The sequence below is a fragment of the Argiope bruennichi genome, chromosome 1 (assembly GCF_947563725.1).
Source record: "Argiope bruennichi chromosome 1, qqArgBrue1.1, whole genome shotgun sequence".
Classification (NCBI taxonomy): domain Eukaryota; kingdom Metazoa; phylum Arthropoda; class Arachnida; order Araneae; family Araneidae; genus Argiope; species Argiope bruennichi.
In genome coordinates this window covers 7611103-7632775 of record NC_079151.1, presented here as the reverse complement: position 1 = coordinate 7632775, position 21673 = coordinate 7611103, and the positions used below count along the sequence as shown (strand labels likewise).

The 21673-nt window shown below is 29.6% G+C and overlaps 1 protein-coding gene across 2 annotated transcripts in view; it reads right to left on the bottom strand.

Moving 5' to 3' along the window:
- Nucleotides 1–21673, bottom strand: part of LOC129959791 (uncharacterized) — a 51024-nt gene that overhangs the window by 16110 nt on the left and 13241 nt on the right. For both annotated transcript variants that reach the window (XM_056072759.1, XM_056072706.1), the window contains 8 exons: nt 19760–19904; nt 18532–19599; nt 12492–13290; nt 9549–9748; nt 8956–9154; nt 5906–6267; nt 3692–3901; nt 2286–2422 (listed from right to left, as the gene is read on the bottom strand). In XM_056072759.1, the coding sequence (XP_055928734.1) occupies nt 2286–2422; nt 3692–3901; nt 5906–6267; nt 8956–9154; nt 9549–9748; nt 12492–13290; nt 18532–19599; nt 19760–19904 (3120 nt within the window). The remainder of the gene's footprint in view (nt 1–2285; nt 2423–3691; nt 3902–5905; nt 6268–8955; nt 9155–9548; nt 9749–12491; nt 13291–18531; nt 19600–19759; nt 19905–21673) is intronic.

Below are 21673 nucleotides of genomic sequence, written 5' to 3'. Positions count from 1 at the left end.
TTGGCAAATTCTTGAGATATTACATAAATTATTAAATATATTCTTTAGTGCCGATAAGGTTTAAATGTTCATATTATTAAAAAAAATACTTTGTTCCAGTAAAATATATTACTATATTAATTGCAGATTAATCATTTCCACTTTAATTTAAAGCATAAATTTTAGGGAAACTAACAGAAAATTAGAGACATACATATTACATTATGACTGAAGGCCTTTATAATATTATGAGTCAATTATATGACTATCAAAATTTGAAGCTTTAAAATATTTTGATGAAGAAGCTATTAAAATAGGAGTTACATAAAATATTAATTTTAAAATTAATAGGCGAAGAAGGGGGTTAAACTCCGGTTCAACCTATTTAATTATTAATTTTAATTTTAACGAGCATTAAGATTGGCGAACTATCTGGTTGCCAAAGGCGGCTAGTGTGAAATAAAACAAACATTTTTTTTTGTTATGATGCAAATTATTAAAAAAAAAAAAAAAAAAAAAAAAAAAAAAAAAAAAAAAAACATTACAAAGATTTTTTTTTTTTAAATCCATTTTTACCTATTTCTATATATGGGCATCAATTTATGCAATTTTTCAGCTATCATTTTTACACAGCGAATGGACTTAGTCCTTAACAAATAAGGTACATTTTTGTAGACTAACATACATGTTTTAGCTATTTCTTTTCAGTTAAAATATGTGAAAATATTTCTGGTACATCATTGAATGCATTAAAGAATAAATGCAATGCAGTTTTAATGCCCATAAAAATTCAGCTTGAAATCATTGTTCTTGAACTAAAAAGTTTGAAATTGGTTTATTTTTCGGACTTCAAATATTGCCTTCACCTTTATTTCTTTAAAGTATAATATTAATTAAGACTTTTTTCTTTTTTTAACTGACACACAATTTTGTTTCCCTTTTTTTAGCATGACTAATAAGTTCCTGTTTTCTCATATGACTTAGGCTTATTATCTTCTTACAAAGCAAGCAATAAATGGGTTTTATAGGACTTCTGGAACCCATTCAGCAAAATCAGGATTAATTTTTTTTATCCATCTAATTCGTATTAAATATAAATTTTGTGCAGCTCATTCTTAAAAAAAATAAATCTCTAATCTATTCTGACTAAGCTCACAATTACTTAAATAATAAACAAACCATTCAATAAACCCAAGTATGGTTCTGTAGATTAAATATTGCTATATTCCTATCAGAGAAATTTATTCGTTCTCTCATGCAGCTATAACTGTCACGTACATCTTCAATACTTATAATCTCTGAATCTCATAAAAATAAAACAACTATCTTTGAAATCGAAATTAGACCAATCTATAGAAAATAAAGGTGTGTTCGGGGGAGGGGGGGATGAGAAGAAAAGGATTTTCTAAAATTGCATACTTGTTCCATTTTTGGAGCCATGACCTTTATTCCTGCAACGTCTACATATCGGCATTTTTAAAAAAAATAGATGGAATAAAAAGCGATCTAAGAAACTTAAAATTCACTGTATTTTCTTGTATTTTTTATGGAATTTTTCAGTATTTTCCCCATTTTTTAAGACTATTTTCAAATTTCCTGTATTTTTCCAGTTCTCCAGGTGACAAGGCAAGCCTGACAATTTAAGTAATGACAGATAACCATTTCATCTAAGAAATGGATTAATGCAAATATATTTCTAATTAATTAACTTCTAAGATATAAAAATGTTTCAAACTGAAAATAAAACTCATTATGTTTCTCCAATTTAAGACTGACAACACTCAGAAATCTAAAAACAAACTTTTCAACTATATAGACCATCAAGAAAAGTAAAGAATTTTGTAATTTTTGGGGTACTTTGTCACATATTGTTCATAAGATGATTATTTAATGGGATAATTTATCTACAAAATGTTTTGATGCAAACTTTAATTAACACTATTATAATCATTGTTGAAATAAGTTTTACCTTTTGCTATACTTTCTATAATTTTTCCTTCATAATACATTAAATTATTTCCCTGTTTTTTCCTATACTAAATGCTGACTTTTGTTTCTCAGATTAATCCATTTTTTTTTGCCATTTTCATTTTAAGGGGGGGGGGATAAGTATAATTAATAGTGCACAGTTTTTGAATTCAGAATGGCATATGGGTCATAAAAGAACTTTAGTGAACTTACCATCTGCTGTTCTCAGCATTTACAAGATTTATTAAGCAACTTGTAAATTTATGGAAGCTGTGTATTACATACTTTGATGCATAATTGTATGTAATATTTAAAAAAACAAACAAACAAATACTTACTCATGTGTTTCCATATGTGTATTAACTTGTTCCTTGTGCAAGAAACGCCGATGACAACTTTGGCATTCATGCACGATGCCATGTGTCTTCAAGTGTCCCCATACAGCCTGTGTGCTCTGCATTTTCAATCCACAAAACTACAAATAAGATTTATTGATAAGATAATATAAGATTTTAAGAAGATAATATAAAGGAAATCCTCATCTCATCAACCTTTTACTGTAACATGGTAAATAGTTAATGATTACTCATTTTCTGTCCATAAGCCCAAAAATATAATATCTTTATTACATTTATCAATACTGTTTAGCTTCAAAAAATGGGAACATCAATTATATGTTTATAAATCTGGGATCTATGAACAATTTTTATGAAGAGCTTTTCAACATATTTTAATAATTTAATAAAATTCTAGGAAAACTCTATGCTCGATTTTGCTCCTGAATTAAATAAATGAAGTATTTCATAAGTTAAAAAAGCATTAAGAAACAAAGCTTTTTAAAATACAGGCCTACACCAGAGGGTAGATCACACTGTGCACCAATCACTGAGATCAACGAACCTTTATAATAATATTCTTTGTTTTTCATCAATGGGTAAGGGGGAACTATTTGGATATAAAGATTTCTTTACATTAACAGCAAACAATAATTTCATTTTTTTTTTAACCAGAAAATATCACCCCTCCTTTTTTTTATCTTTTGTAATTTTGGTACAGAAATAAAAAAAATTAATTTAAAGATAGTGCATTGCAAAAAAAGTTATGACATGCAAAGAAAGTTTAAGTTCTGGTGCAAAATAACTAAAAATTCCATAAGTAAGGAGAGAAACTCAATGATAATAGTAAAAACTTCTACATTGTAGCTTCTAATAATAATAATCACCATATATATTTTACTTATATTAAAATTTTCGCTTTAATGAAAAAGCAGAAGCTAATTTTTTAATTAAAAAATCAGCAAGCCAAAAAATAAAAATTCAAAACAATTAAAATTCCGAATTACCATATATATATTTATTCTGATATGTCCCCCCCCACAAAGAATTCTGATAATGTATATATGTTCCAATTTTTGAGCTTAAATACTTCAGAATCTGCATTTTGGTTTTTCATATATTTATAATTAACTGTTATAAAATGGAATTGACTGTTATAATGTAATGCTTTTCTCCAACTTATTCTTAAATTCCCGATTATGAGGGAAAGTGAATAAAATTTTTACTCAAATTAATAAATTGTTATCAATTAAGCTGTGGAAATATTAAACAGTATGCAGTGCCATAAAGAAAACACAACAGTATAAAATTTCAGACTTCCGACACATGAGGTGGATAATCTTTACAATCACAAAACAAATCTAGTTAAAATAAAAATATGTTAATGCAGGACAATATACGGAATTTACTTCGCATGTTGTTGCAATGTCTGGGTGCACTTGTTGTATATGTAATCGGCGTGATCCTGGCTGAAGATACTGGAGGCCACACTTCTGGCATTTGTAGTCATGATTGTCTGTCTCCATGTGCTGAATGAGATAATGGCGTAAACCGAACCATGTCTGACACACCTTGCATTGATAATTCCTAGCCTCAATGCCACTTGGTCGACATTTTTCCTGGCAAAAATCACAAGAAGAGGTTAAGCAGGATAAAAGTTCATAAAAACAACTTTAAAAAAACAAAACACCACTTACAACTAAGATTTCAAAAAGTGGATTATTATTATTATTATTTTTTTTTTTTTTTACTCTATAATTTTTAAGTTACTATTATAAATGCTAAGGAATCTCAAAAATCAATCTATGTCGCATACATAAAATTTTTTTCATGTGGCCTTATATGCATGGTACTAAAATTGAATTGAATTAATTAAATCTTGAAAATTTTAAAATAATGCAATGTTGCCAAAAATTGCAGAAATACCAAATTTCGAAACTTCAGACTATGCAGTGAATGAAAAATTTATTATAAAATATCCTTCTTATGTATGTGAAGCAAATTACAATAAGTAAAAATGGAAACACTGATAGAAAGGGTGGTAAAATTAACAACCAATCTCCTCTTTTTTTATTTGTAGTAAAATCTGAAGTGCAAACCTTTTCTTATAATATACACATTCCATTAAAGCAAGCTATTAAATAATTTTTAAAAAAGACTATATAAAATATTTAATAACAATGTAATTTATTGACTCTGGGAAGTTATAAAAATCAGAAATAGGATTTGTTATACATTGTAAACAAAATTACTTAAAATATATATATCTTTCTATAGATTTGAATTGCTATTCATTTCCTTTAAAAGAAAAGTTGCTTTTTATTTGACATACTAGTGATTAGATTTGCATTTCTAATTAAAATTGCTGCTATTAAAACTGCAATTATTTATTTGTATTGTTTTATAGGATGTACAAGGTTGGGTGTTAGTATTTCTCCAACACCCAATGTAGTGTAGATATTAAATTTTTGTTTGAATTTCTGGCAAAGATTAATTGAATATTCAGGATAAACGGAGAGTTTTGTTATCATTTCTTTAGGATAAATGATGGGGAGAAGTAGAAGGGAGGGAGGAAAAGAAAAGAAAAGAAACACACACACCTTAGAGTGAATTTTATTAAAATTTTAATTAAAAAATTAAGCATTGTTTTGGTATTAGACACAAATCTACATCAGTAAATTCTAAAAGATTTACTGCAGAAAAAGATTTTTAGGTCATATAAAAGCAGAAAACTATACTTTAGCTATTACTTGAACTCAATTGTTCTAACAGTTTTTGATCCTGTTGCATTTGTGTTTTTAAGCTACTCTGTTCATAGAAGAATCCACTATACAAACTGCTTAGAAACATTATTGCTTAAGGCACAGCATGCACAATATGCCTTATCCTGCCCCGCCCTTTAAAGCAAATTTGTGTACAAATCTTGCTGTTTTTTCCAGATGCATTGTGTATAAAATTTCTATTACTAAAAATATCATAATTAGCTCTAAAAAGTATCAAAAACAAAATTCTGCCCTCGGTAATATTGCATATTATGCCTATGAATTAAGTATATTAGATAGTATTATTTGTATTTTACATAGCAAATCATAAAACACTAATAAAGGAAGGTGATTTTTTTCTTCTAAATCTTTTATTATATGGGGCAAATATTTCAGTTTTCATAGTTTCTATCATGTTCTAATTGAAAATAAAATTAAAAAAAAATAAATACATCTTTATTAAATGACAAAATTAAATATCAGTTAAACAACATTACAAAAATTTTTGTACTTTAGTATGAACTTATTTGAGAAACAATAACACAAAATATATCATTCTATTTCCTTATTTTCAATTAAAAATATGGCCCAATCAATTATCTAAATCAAATTTTTTGACATTTGACTGCACCCTTTTTTAAGTTATTAGACATTGACAAATGAAATCATTAAATTTGGATGGTGGGAATATTATTTCATGCTTATTGTGTATTATTTTGTAAGAATTATGTAATAATTTGCAGGAAAAAAAAACTTTGAATTACATCTTTTGAATTGGCCCTAGTTATATATAAATAAATCCCTTCAGTTGTAGCTCTTTTCTATAACAATACTAGCAATAAAAACCAATACCACACTCACATGCATCTTCATGTAACGACTTCCATGCTCGACTGACAGATTGTGTTCCTTCAGTTCTTCTTGGTCAACAAAAGTGGCATCACAAATGCTGCAATTATGTACCATGTCCTGTGGATGTGATTGGATGTGTTGTTCAAATTCTGAGGGGCTAGTAAAAGTTTTGCGGCAGGATGTAATCACACATCGGAAACATTTTTCTGTCACATGAAGGTCCTGCATATGTAGGTAGTACAGAGGATAACTGGCGATCACAGTGTCACATATATGGCAATAATGGCCTATTTTTGATGGAAAAGAGATGTCAGCCAACTCTTCTTGAGTGGGCACCTCCTCCATTTGCAGAGAAGTGTTGATGACATCGTCTGTAAAAAAAAAATTTATACATCTGATATAAGAGTTTTGTTCCAAATATTATGAGTATTTATTTTTCTTAAAAATTAAATTTTGATCTTAAATTATACACAAAAATGGAATTGGAGACAAAGTTGGGCTGCAATTTGAAATTTTAACTCCCAGCACGAGTATTTCAGTTGAGGTTTTAAGGTTCAGTTTTCTGCAGTCATTTTGTGGTTCACAGAACCTAGCAGAACAGTTTTAAATTTAGTATGAAGTTTATTACCAATTGTGACATTGAAAAGTTTTATATTTATCATTTTAAAAATAAAAGGAAAACTTTCCTCTGCTTAAGGTTACATCAGTTCAACCAGGGGTAAAAGAATATGCACATATTGAGATGACACACCATTTTCAAATTTAGCATGCCCTTTGAAGTTGCATCTTATTAATTTTTTTTATGAAAAATACAGAATACAATCTACAGAATAATAGTAATCTTAATTGATAGGAATTCAAATCTAAAAGAGGGATCAGAAATTTTATTCTCCTTTTTGATCTTCGCTATTGATGCCAAAACAAATATTTGGCTTATTTCATTATGCTTTTCAAAATAAATATACAGCTGATTAGCTAGCTAACTAAGCTTTCAACAGATTAAAAAAGTAATTTTTTAAGAATTGAACTAAAAAACTGAAAGTGAGGTGATATTTCAAAGTTAAGACCTGGGCAATTAACTTTGGTTTTTTATTGTTTGGGTAACAGGACATTTTACGTTACTTCTTTCTTTATCCACTATTTTGTTTTTTAAAATATATACCATAATTTATGTGCTTATGAATCTTTACTTATAGATTTTCACATTCAGGTGGCAAAGATTAATTGAATATTCAGTATAAACTCAGTGTTTTGTTATCATTTCTATAGGACAAATAAAATAAATAAATAAAAAATTTTTAAAAATAGAGTGTATTTTATCAAAATTTTAACAAAAAACACTGTTTTATTAACTAGGCCACAAACCTTCATAGCAGTAAATTCTGTAAGAATTACAACAGAAAAAGACTTTTAGGCCATATAAAAGCAGAAAATTATACTTTAGATAATATTAATTTGAAACCCAATTGTTCTAACAGTTTTTGATCCTATTGCATTTGTGTTTTTAAGCTACTCTGTTGATGAATGAGTCTACTATACAAACTCCCTAAAAAGATTATTCCTTAAGGCATAGCATGCATCACAGTTTAAATCATAAATGATAGATATGGACCCTTAGCAAAGGCACAGAAATATAGAAAATATCTATCATCATCCTTCTAAATTTGTATATGGTACAAAAAAATTTATAGACAGGGATAATATTGAATAAAAAGAGGAGTGGATATATCTGACACCAATGACACTGAGCCATAGAGATGATAAAACATTCGTATGTATTTTAAGTAGCTAAATGTTCTATCTAGAGGTAGGAAAAGTGGTAGTGGTGATTTCATTAACCACTCTTAATTTTCAAATTATGCCCAAATATTTATAGCTCTAATCATTTGTCTTCTTAATAAAGCTTTGAAATTGTTAAAAAGTGTTTTGTAAACATTCTGCATATTAATATATAGCCTGATTCATGTGTGTTTAGTTCAGGGAGGAGCATTAAAAAAAAAAAAAGTTTATTGCTGACTAGAATGTTATCCTGTCAAAGGCTCAATTTTTTTAAAACTTCAAGTTTAAAAATTAATTTAGTTTTTTTTTCTAAATAAATTTGGATCTCTGAATTAGGAATAACTATAAAATAACAATACTACTACAGATAACATATAAATAATTAAATATGACCTTATCTGGATCTTGGAAACTACTATGACAAGTAATTCAGGAAATAAATGTGATGTATTCATTCATATGCTAACATGCATTTTCAAACAATTAATTTACTGAATCAAAAAAAGTAGAACCTTTATATAACATTTTTACCTTTATATTACTTTTTAAAAATTAAGTTTTACTGATTATTTGATTGATTGCTTTTAATTTTTAAAAAAGTTCTAGGGATTATTGCTTTATATACTTGAATTTCATTTATTTTTTAAATTTAGGATAATTCAATTCCTTATGACAGTGCTTCATTTAGACGTATTTCTTTTGCAGTGCTAATTTCTAAAATAGAAATTGTCAGAAAATTCTCAGAATAAAAATTGTCAATTTTTTAATGTCAATTCGTTGATTGTACTATTGTTGACAATGGATTCTAAAACCCTCCACACTTTTGAGCATGTGTTAGGATGGTTTCATTCAGCAAAACAGGGGTGAAAGGAAAGAGATGTTTACATTGAACAATAAAGTTAATTTTGGAAATGGCGCTCATCCTTTCGTATAAAAATTAGTGCAACAAAACCTCCGAAAAGTGTTCGTCTCAAAATACTGAAACAAACAGTACATAAAAAGTCTTTCTTTTTTAATATCATCGGGATATTGCTCTTTTTGAAAAGCAATATTTTATGATATTCATTCAATGCCCTCTTTGCTCTCTTTTTTTAAATCTTTATATTTCATTTTATGAATTCAAACTAGGAAGATAATGGCTGCCATCTTCGAGCAATTGATTCGAGGTTGATACTCTTCCCCTTAAAATATAGATTTAGTTTTATTTCATTCCCCATTAAGATAAAAATAAATCCACAATTCCTTTTCAGATGATTCAAGCTTTTCCCAAAAGTACTCACCTGGATTGGTTCCATCATTGTGCTCTACTCCCTTCCTCTCCACCCATTCCATATGAACATGAACAAGATGCTTTTCGTAGAGTTTGGGACTTGGAAAAGTTTTATCACATAAGAAGCAGTTCTGTTTGGGCCCCTCATCTGCTTCCACTTGTCGGACCACCTCAAAACCTTGACTGTGTTTAGATTCTGACAAGTGTTTCTGTAAAACATAATCAAAAATAAATTCACAATTGGAATTGCTCACAAATCGAGCAAAGCATTTCATTCTTGAAAAGCATTTTTCTTGAAATTACTGCTTTCAATTGGAGACACTTAACTTTGAGCTCTAACAATGCCCTATAAATTATTTTAAACATTTTAAGTGCACACATTCCTAAAACCTAAGACTGATTTAAAGAACTTATTAAAGGAACCAGATATATAATAAAAATTTTCAGTACTTAGAAAATATAAAATATTTGCCATCTTGTTAACATTACACTTGGTACCAATTTTAAAAAATAAATAAATACACATCTGAAAAGTACAAAAATCATCTGAATACACACAATATTAAGCACGCATAAAATCTGTACAATATGACTATCACTGACCTTAATGAGTTTCTCTGAAATGTAAGTAGCAGAACACTGATTGCATTTGTAAATGCAAGTAGTCTGCTTTACAAAAGTTGGTTTGTACTGAATGTTACGATCTCCTCCTCGGTTAGAAGTGCATGAAAACACGTGTACAGTGAAGTCTTTTGCTGAACCACAAGGCTTAAGGCACTTGGCACAAGACCAAGTTTCAGGACCTAATGAAAAAGGCAAGTTTCAACAGCTGTTTTAAATACCAAGAAAAAACATATACTAGTAAATTAGAGATGGATTTTTTTTGTTTAGTTTCATTTTACAGAACAATATTTAGTATTGTCTCCAAGCAATAATCAATCAAATTTTGTCTCCATACAGCATTTAAATTGCTAATAAAATTAATAATTATAATTAGCAAACATTTTATTTTAACCCTTAAAAAGATCATTCCCCCTCCCCAATATTATTAGCATTAATGGTATATTAAAATATTTTTAAGGCTGAGATTAATTATAAATGTAAAATATTTAACTTATTAAATATAATTAATCTGATGCAATAATTGATTTGGCTCATTAACAAATTAACACACTTCATTATGGTGTGAGACCATGTAAATAAATTCACTAGAATCTTGTTTCATTAAAAAATTAGCCGAGAACAAAGAATAATCTACATAATTGCACACAAAAGCTGATAAATTTGGCAATAGGTGTACTTACCACAGCCTTAAAAAGAGTTAAGACAGTGACAGAAGGTTTCAATCATAAATGTTTATTGAGTACACAATTCCTTCTAATATGATCTATTCCTTTATTGATCTGCCTGTTGACACTTTATCTATATAAGTTTATAATTTAGAAAAGAGGGAGAAATGCTTTTTTTTTTTTGTTTATTAATGCTACGAGAATGCTTCTCTAGTATTAGTAAGAACAATTTCGTTAAAAGATTATTGGCAGAAAGATTTTTATCTCTTTTATTTAAAATGACTTATAAAATTTTGTAATGAATTCTTTAATCACATCCTCAAGCAATTATTTTCAAATTTTGTTTATTTCTCTACTTTTGATGAAAATACATCTAATATTTTTAGAGGTCAATTGGTAATTAATAGATTAATCCCATATGAATAACATGCCAGTAAACTTCAGAAAATAGTTGATCACAAGATTCTATAATATTTATCATAAAAAATTATTATTTAGAGACAAATACATAAAAAATAATTAAAAATTAAAAAAAAAAACTTTTTATTAACTAAAAAGTATTTTTTAAAAACTTTTATTTTGAAATTTATCCAGCAATATCCAAGCCTCCTTTTTACTGACACTGAAAACGAATTTGAATTTTTCCACAGTTAGTAAAAGTATAATACCTTTTACATTACACTTAAAAAAAAAAAAAAATTACTACCATAAGAATATATATATATATATATAAACACCTCACATTTAAATATAGTTATATTCCTAACAACAGAAGCCCAATTTTATACAAATATAAGCATAGAATATCACCAGTAATCGATGAATATTGTTCAAAAACATTAAAGTAAAGCTATTAAATAAAAATAATAATTTTTTTGCAAGTTTCTTACAAAAATCTTTCTAAAGATTTTACATTGCACATCTAAAATCATTTTATCACATTGCCATTGCATCAGCATTTTTAAACCTAAAAAAACTACAAGAAATAAGTAAGCAAAGATTTCTGTTTTCTTTTAAGAATTTTCCTATCTAATTTTTTCAATTATTCATTCTTCTTACTAATAACATTTTGCAATGCAACAGATTTTGATAATAAAGAAAAGTCTCAATTTAAGTTAAATTATCTTTCTTGGAGGTTTTTTTTTTTTTTTTTTTTTTTTTTTGAAAGAGTTGATATTTTCAACTCTCTAATAATGTTTATTGTCATATTTTTATCTTTGTAAACAATCAATCAATCATTCAGTATATTCCTTTTGAGAGTCCACAGTAAACGAGATACTTTTTTCCCAGGGAGACAGTAAGAAACCTTTGCATGAAAATTATTAAATAGTATAACAAAACAAAATAAATCTGTTATTTCTGAGAATATATAAAATTATCTTTGAAAAGAAAAGATTTTTTCCTCATCACACACCAGTAATAAGAGATGAAAGAAGATTCAAGTCAATGAAAGAATATATTTTTTCCATCTATCAGTATATAATAAAATCCAGGGAAACTTTTTAATTCTGACTTCTGAACTCATTGACATTCTGTCAAAGATGAAAGATTAAATACCACAAAAGAAAATAGATTCATAAAATTTCATGTATCTAAAATGGGAGAAATTTGTCTTTTTATTTTTATATATATATATCCTGGAAAAAAAATTTCTGTAAAAAGTAGTTTCAATCTTGTATTCTGCAGCATGTGCATAAAATATCATTATTATTTTCAACCCATAATTTTTATACTTGAATTGCTAAAATGTCGGTTAATTTCGATCACCTTTTAACATTACAGACTAATGAGATGAACAAGTAAACTCTGAATTAACAGAAACTATTATAATTACATAAAGTATGATATGCAGTTCCGTATGTTGCAGCTGAAATTTTCTAAAATTATTTTTTCTGTGTCTTCATTTCATGGGAATTACCCTGTTACCTGTCTTAATGATTGCTTATACTGTAACAAAAGATCAATTGCAATATAGAAACTATTTATATGACCATGATTCTTTTTACATTATATTTCTTTCAGTGTTTATAAGGAAGTTATAACTAATAGCAATCATGGTAATTATTTCGAATTACCAAAATATCTAACTTAAAGAATGACATTTTAATTTAATTTAAACTTATTAATAAGTTTTGCATATTCAATTTGATTTTTATCTTCATAATTAATATTTTGTCATTTCACATTTAACGGAATGAGAACCATTCTATCTACAATACATAACAGATATATTAGTATTCATATTGCAATAACTTACCTGTCTGAACTGAATGTGCTAGCAGGATATGTTGATCTAAATTCACCTTGCCATTGATAAATAAATGGCACACAGGGCACTTCAGTTTGATTTTGGATCCTTTGGCTCCTAAAATAGTCGGAGTCAAGTCCACTCCACCAGAGATGTGTTTCTGTTTGACGTGACTCTTCAGCCGATTAGCCCTCGAAGTAACAAAATTACAGTACTTGCAGACATAAGTTTGCATACGATGGACGGCCTTCATGTGAGCATGATGTTCCGTGAAATCTTTTGACATTTCAGAGCAAATGGAGCAAAAAAGGGAACTACTTAGTTCCGTTACCTCCCGCTCCTGCACAAGCCGGACGACCTTGTTGTGGGATGTTGGGTAATGTGATCTCACTTCGGAGAGATTCTTGAGGGTGATGTCGCAGAAGCGGCAAATAGAGTTAAGTGTTGTTGATTCTGTAACATCAGGTGGAACACATACAAAGACTATGTTTTCACTGAACTCTGCTTTGAATGTCTGTGAGGCTAGTTCGTGGACCTGGCTATAGTGCTTCTCAAGGTCTACCAATTCTCGAAAAGTGTTCTTGTTGGGGCAAAGAAGACATTTTTGTGATGGATCATTGGGGGAAATGACCTGCCGAAAGAGGAACATTCCAATCAGCTTGCTGTTGTTCTCTGCCTCAGACAGAGGGAGTTCACTTTGTACTAACTGTAGAGTATTGGGTAGTTTCAGGGTTTTACTATCATCAATGGCATCTCCTGTGCAATCTTCCAAAGTCACTTGACTACTTGTTTTCTTAGAGAGTGGAATCTATGACAAAAATGATTATTGTAATGTCAGCTTTTATAGTTATTATTTTAATTTGACATATCTGTAAGTAACACCAAAACTGAATGCTTCATACTAGATATACAGATCAAAATTAGGCCTGGAATTTAGCTAATTTATAAAGGTGAAAACTCTTCCATTAGAGAGCAGGACAGACGTACTTTGGTATAATGTATCTTGGATCACTAACTCCATCTTAGTATGAACTGCTATCAACAGAGATTAGCTGAACTGAGTAATATTCACTAGTATTTAATAAAAATCTCTTATTAGCCATTTAAGTTTTATTTATAAGTGCATTAGTAAACTCTTTTCTAAATTAAAAATTTTGAAGAATTACATATATACATATATTACTTATTTATAAACTTTAAGAATTTTTGAAGTTCTTCAGCATTTTAGTTTGGGCAGTATAATTTGGTAAGTTAAAATACACATTATTTGTAAGTTCAAGCATAACCAATAAAAATCAATACAGAAGCATAAACTGTCTGTCACCTATTGCATCACGAATCAATAACAAATACATCCAGTACCATGGATTATTGATCTGATGTAATAGATATTAATTAGTGTAATCTTTTTTTTAAAAATGTTATAACACATTATCTTTGAGCAAGACAAGAAATATGTGAAAGTATTGAATAGAAAGTTAATTTAAATATGATATTCAGTATGATACCAGAAAAGTATTTTCTGACTTTGTTTAGTAGTCTATAAAGTAATTGCCAAATATAAAGTATAGATGTAGAAGAAAAGAATTCAGAGTTTGGTTTACAAGTTTGCAGACACTCAATCTCTATCGGTGGGTGGGGGGTCTGCAGGAAAATGGGTGACACTTTTTAGGACAAGTCTTGGTAAAATTTAAACAGAAAGACAAAAAAGACATTAGCTTCTAACCCTATCAACACAAAAACTTAAACGTCTGATTATTTATGTTGAACAGCACTATCTTTCATACATAATGTCTGACATGTTTAAAAAGACTTTTGTATCTAATATACATAACATATATTATCTAAAAAAATCATTTTTAAAATTATTTTATTTGTTTTCATAAAACTTTTTCTTCCAGACATCTGTCTAAACTGACCTTGGTGACATTCTTGGAGAAAGTATCTATCCTCCCTCCTGATGCTTCATAATTTTGTGATTTACACTTCTTTGCTGGCCATACCTTATCTTATCTAGGCATATATCACTAAAAATCTTGATTTTTAATTATTTAGACCATGAAACTGCACCCTAGGGTGGAATGAAAATGGCCAGCCATACTTTTATTTTCTGTTCTTGCTTTTAAAATACATAATAAATTAAGTTCTCTTTTAATTTTATGTTTATCATAGACAAAAGGATATTTTCTGAAGCAGCAATGCACCCATTTCTTTGAATGATCAATTAACGTTCTTGGGATCACCTCAAGAACGTTATTTGATATAGTGTGAATATGAGATAAGGTTAAACGGATGTTTGGAACCATAAGTACAAGAAGGTGTTAATTTAAACCATACTAACATATACACTTTCACAATGTTGATTTCAGGGCTGTCATTGTCGCCAGTAGCCGTTTCTGTCACACTAGTATTCTTTTGTCCGTTCATTACTAAACTCCCCTTTCTCTGTAGTTCTTTACTTTTTCTTTCTTCCTCAAGTACTTATGGTAACTTTATCAGTATTACATATAAGCATTTTTCGGTTAGAGTGTTGATCGTTTAGAAACTCTTGTTACATCATTAGTTCTTTCTTTCATTTATACAAGTATTAAAGTTTACAGGCAGCAATATCAAATAAACATTAAGCTTCTCTAAATTTTATGAGGTTAGAATCAAACTGACCTGACCCTTTTCTGCTTTTAGACTTAAGAGATTCGTATGTAGGCAGTTCAACTTAAAGCAAATCACTAAATTTCTCCAAAATAGGACATTCCGACATTTATCTAGTCTTCAATAATTTAGTTTCAGCCATTTTTACTCACAGCATAGCACACAAACTAACAAATCAGTTAAACAATAGACGGTTCAGAGACACCAACTCAACTGAACTCGGCAAAACTGCTGACTAGACACCAGCTCTGAGCTCGTCACCACACATAGACAAAAAAATCTCCACCTTCCCCCAATAAAATCAGCCTCAGCGATGACTCAGTGTCCTGAATGCCATGCAAACACAATAGCAATACTTTTTTTTAATATTTTTATTCATATTATAATGCCTATCTAAAAATTTTATTTCATAATCAAGACACAAACCTTTGAAAAAGTCCCCAAAAGTGTATTTTTATGAAACTTTAACATCCTTGCAGCACCTCAAGATGTACTCCAATATTTTTGATTTATCTTATCTAAACTAACAGGCAAATATTCGGCGCTATTACGAATTAAAAATTGATTATTTCTTAAAAAATCTTTAACAAAAATTTCAATTTTACGAAATTTTAACGTCATTGTGGAACTTCAAGATGCACTCCAATATTTTTAATTTATCTTATGCACACCAAAAGGCAACTTTTCTGCACTATTACAAATTAAAAATCAAAAGTTTTTTTTTTTTTTTTTTTTTTTGTTCCACTCTACTGTGCCCCTAATTTTCTTATTCATGCAACTTTCTTCCTCAAATAAATAACATTTTATTACCATAACAAATTGATTTCAAGCCATTCCGAAATAAAAAAAGGAAGTACACATCTGAATGTTATGCTAAATGCAACAGAACTGATGAGATCCTGCACAGTAGAATAAATAAAATAAAAATAATCTATACTTATATAAAGCTCAATGTATGTGTGTGTTGGCGCTCTACAGACCAGACTGTTCAACCTACAGCTACCAAATTTGGCACTTGAGTACCTTTGGCACATAAATTTGGAGGTCAAGAATGTGCACCTGGGGTCCCTTTTTTTGAATTTTTAATTAGAATTTTAATTATTAATTAAAAATTAACTTTCCCACACACAAAATTTTTTTTTCATTTTTCCACCGCCAAATGAGTAAGGCTTCAGTTTTTTCCCCATGCGAAAGAGGATAGGCTTAAGAAATTTTCGGCAGATTATTTCAAAGGATTCTGTTTATTTTCTAAGGTTTGATGCATTTAAAGTTAAACATTGTTAATTAATCAATCTTTCAGATTCATTCTAAAATACTTTTGAATTAAAATAAAACAGAATAAAGGAAATTAAAAATTTCTAATCTGCATAGTGTTATCCCAGCTGGCGTAGAAAATTCACGCATGCACATTATATTTTGATTGTTGACAATGGATACAGACTTGGTTTTGAAGGCTTAATATGTTTTTGATTGATTATTGTTATTGTTATTATGATTGTTTGTTTATTTTTTTAGTGTTTGATGCATTTAAAACTAAACATTGTTAATTAATCTGTTCATCATGAATCTGAGAAAAGTTTGTTGAAAACTTCTTGAGATATTATATAAATTAAGAAAATTATTCTTTAGTGCCCATAAGGTTTAAATACTCAGCGACTCTGTTTTCAGTACTCATATTTTTAAAAAAATGCTTCGTTTCAGTAAAATATATATATATATATATATTTATTGCAGTTTAATCCTTTCCCCTTTCATTTAAAGCATAAATTCTCTGGGAGCTAATAGAAAATTAGAGAGATACATATTATGTTATGGCTGAAGGCCTTTATAATATTATGAGTGAATTATATGATTATTAAAATTTGAAGTTTTAAAATATTTTAATGAAGAAGCAATTAAAATGGGAGTTCTATAAAATATTTATTAAAATTTTAACGTACATTAAGATTGGCGAACCAGCTGGTCGCCAAAGGCGGCTAGTAATAAATAAAATTCAGAAGAAGAACAGAAACATGAGATGTTTCTATCACAAGTTAAAGAACCCAGCTCTCTTTATTTACATTATGCTTATACCCCCCCCCTCAACAGTTGAGGAATAAAATACCAAAGTGAGGCAGAATATAAGCTACCTGAAGGTCAGGATACTAAAACTATGTTAATTTCAAAAGTAATGAACACAGGGAGCCATCTAGCGACCTTTAAAAATCTTTCCAGTTTAGAATGCACATATGCATCATCGGTCCCCTGAGCTCAATTTCTAGCAACTAATTCAGTTTCAGCACACACTAATGTAAAAGTAACCCAAGTGTTAACAAATGCACAATAATTAAAACTGTATTTCTCTCCAGAATACATTCTCTTTCAACAATACATTTGGAAAAAATCATTAAACTGACAGCAGAACAGCACAGAATATAACACAGACAGGGGTGTTTGTGGGACCCCAAAAAAATCCCCTGAAACTTTTAAGGGACTTACTACCGACATTTTGGAGTTTCGAGAAGGGGGGGGGGGAGAAATGAAAAATTACGATTATGAAGTATTGAATGACCTAATTATAAAAGTTCAATTAATTACTTTTTTTGCAAAATTAATAACCATTAATTTTGCAAAATTAAGACCTTTGAACCCAGGTCACGTGATCGCACATCTGGTCGAACGAAGTCTCTCCCTTTTTTTTCTACCGCGCCTACTTGCCGAAAAGAATCCAGAAGAGAATGTCCGAGAACCGGGGGAATGAGTCATAACTCGCAATAAGGAAAGAACAAAAAAGAAGTTTTTCCCCCCTTTTCATGCATTATCACTGCCTTTGGAGAAAGAAAGGAAAAGTTTTCACCACACACACTGACCTTGCGTTTTCTGCTTTCAAAGCAAACAAAATTACCCAGATCAAAATAAATAATTCATTATTATTCCTACTTCCTTTTGAACGACGATCCCCGGAATTTCCGGGTATCGAAGTTCAAAATCCCCGGAATTCCGGGGTTTCCCCGGAGCACAAACACCCCTGCACAGAGTATCTTCTCACTTTAAAATTTTTTAAGAAGTAACAAGCAAATACAATGGCACTGTGTGGTATATCAAATTCAAGCAGAGTAAATTTGAAATCTAAAAAATTTCACCTTTCATTTCAGCAATTTATGACAATGTGTTGTCTCAAATAGTTCATATATTCTGGTAAAAAAAAATCTTTTGCCAACTTGTAGGCTACACAATAAAATGTTTGACACGTTGAAAAAAACTTGATATGCTCTTTGTGTTATATGTATTAAATATGAACATTAAAACTTATACAAAATATCAGTTTTATAAAACAGATAAAAAGGAAAGATATATAAGAATATATTCATTTTTTCTTCTTCGTAAATGAAATACTTGATATAGAAAATCCAACACTTACCACAGATTTGCTGACTGCTTTGGTTTTTTCCTTGGGCAATATCTTCTTCTGAGTTGTTTCCACAGGTGCCTTTGGTACATTAGAATCTGTTTTAGCAGTGCTTACTTCCACCATACTTCCATCAGGCATAACTACAAACACTCTTTCGTTTGTTGAATCTTTTCCTTTAACACCAACTACTGGGTTAGAAACTCCTCCTATGTTCTGAGTGGATGGCTGGGTTGAAAGGGCTCCCTTTGGTTTCAGAGGCCTGGGGAAGTTCTTCCTGGCACCTGCCTTAGGTGTAGGAGATGATACCTTTGGTTTGGCAATAGTCTTCTCTTCCTTCTTTGCATTCTGTCGAAGACTTTCCCTCAATTCTGCTAGAGTTTTGAAATCTCCACTATCATCGAAGTCATCTAATGTTGTCTCCATGTCTTCAGCATTCTTTTCCATTAGACTCTCAATTTTCTGCTGGTAGCCAATACGCTTTTTCTTTTCAGCACCATATTCAAGCAGTTTACCAAATTTAGTCTCCCCAACTTTAGAAGAAATTGTCTTAACAGGGGTAACAATTTTTGGAGAAAATTCATTGCCTCGAGCCTTGTGAAGACCAGTTGGCTTCTGTTTTGCTTCTCCAATTCGTTTCTGCATCTCCTTTTCCCTCAATTTAGCAACCCGCCTTTGAACAATATCCTCAAAGACTAAAGCTTGTATGTCCTCATCATTATTTGGAACAGGTTTACCAAGATCCACAACAGGTTGTAGATCACAGTCTTTAAGAAATTTTATCTTCCTAGCTTCACCTTTTACTCGGATATATTTTCCCTTCTCTTTAGGGTCAGGTACTTCAATAATTATCTTTTTTTTAGACAATTCTGGAGAAGGCGACCTTGACTCAGAATCAGATGATAATGTTGGAACATGGAGAACTTCTGGACTGGGACGCCGCCCTTTTTTGCATACAGTCTTGATGAAGTTCATGGCAGCCTTCTTGCTGGAACGGCCTCGTTGGGCATCCAAAGCTGTTGCCGGAGAAAACATTCTGGAAGCACGCGTTTCATCATGACTAGAGTCATCACTGGATTCCTTGAAAAGTAAATATAAAAATTAGAATACTTTTTATTAGTATTAAGTAAGAAGTAATCACACTATAAATGACTGAATATCGCTCATGCGATAAAATTTTATGATTCCAAGCAAATTTTTTAAAAGCAAGAATTGAAGCCAAAAAGATGAGTTTACATACTGTATAATAAAACTTTTTCCTCTTCCTTGGCATTCCATGCATGTTTTGTGGTGATCGCTTTGACATCATTCTCTGTCTTCTTTCAAAATCCTCTAAAAGAGCAGGACTTAGGATATTCTCCTTAGGTTCCCAAGTATTCTCAGCACTAAAATAGTATGTTAAATTACATATCAATAACTCTCTAAGAAACAAATAATTAATTACTTTTATGCCATAAAATAAATATATAATTATAATTAAAGTTGCAATTAGTAAGAATCAATGGTCAGGATGAAGTGAAATTTTACTTGAAAAATGGGATTTCTGTTTGATGAACGGGCAATGGGGATTACATTAAAAACTTATAAACAGATCTGTAAGTTATTAAATGGAAAACCCATAGAGATAAAATCAATTTAGAATGTCTCATGAAAAAACTTACCAAACATGGAAATGTTGTAAACTAAAGAGGAACAATAATTTGCAAGGAAAACAACAATTTTATTGTCAGAAAATGAATTAATACACAAGGACAGACAGCAGTCTATGTTAATTAGCAAAAGACACAATAAATATAACCACACATATACCAATGATCTCCTAGAGAAGCATTCAATACGACTCTACTGTTTTTGAAGCATTTTTTATAATCTTTTACCAAACGAAGTGTTTAAACTTATAACTTTAACTATAAATATTCTATTTAAATAAAGGATGATGCTATTTCAAAAATTCTAGAAATTTTCATAAGATGCATAGTGAGAAACTACAGCAAAAATTAAGTACTTTTAAGCAGCTTCGCCAAAAATGAACACTTTTGTACACGTATGCATAAAAAAACACACCTGTGTTTTATGCATAAGTTATTTTGTTTTATAATAATAATGCATAGTTTTTATTAACTTTTATAATTAATTTTAACAACATTCTTTAAAATTTCAGCATTTACTACTGTAAAATACAGCATTTACTTCACAATGTCTTCAATTGCAAAACAAATTATGCCTTTTTGGTTCTGATAAAAATAATAAAGGACTGTAAGAATGAAGAAACTATCAACATCAAAAAAATTCAGACAACTTTTATAAAATTAACAATAAAGATATATGATAATTTTTTCTTTATTTCTTAAAAATAACAAGGAGTTTATTCAAATGGATACACTATTTCTGAAAATGTCAATAAAAACATAGAAGAAGCATAGCATGACCAAAACTTATGTATTTGATTTTTATATATGCAGCAATGAATAAGATTCAGCATAGCTGGGATGAAAGTTTAAATTTCCTCCTGCAGTAATTGCAGAATTTTGAAATTGTAGTTGAAGTCTTCTAAAGCCAAGAACTAAGCATTCCAGAATGGCTCCTATCATAAAATTGGCAAAACTGCCATAAAATTGTCAATGGATCAAAACCATATTCTAAATGTGCCTTCAGATCATTTTTTAATAGAAATGGACAGATTATTAAAAAAAAAAAATCTTATTGCTTTTTATTTTTAAAGTTTAGTAAAGGCATTTTTTTTTTAATGTTTAGCATTCCAAAAATTTAATAAAAACTTGCATTAAAAAAAAATCTCACTTTAGATTTAAAAAATTTGCAGAAAGGCAAAAGAAATGAAAATACCTTAATAACTGCTAGTGTCTATAAATAACAGAAACAAATCCAAGAAGTTGGGGGGAAAAAGCCACTTGAAATATTTTTTTGAAGGCAGTAGGGGGAAGGGAAAGGCTCATAAAGCATTAGCTTAATATGTGTGGGAATCCCTGGATCTATTTCATCCTGGATTCATTGTCCAAATTTTCCCTTTTCTTGGTTTTCTTTCTTGAGATGTCTGATAAACAAGCCTTAACTATGTTTTTGAATTATTGTATTCAACATATGGGGGGAGGGGATGCTGTCTTCGCCCTTCTTGAGAAAATAAAGCACCTTTTTT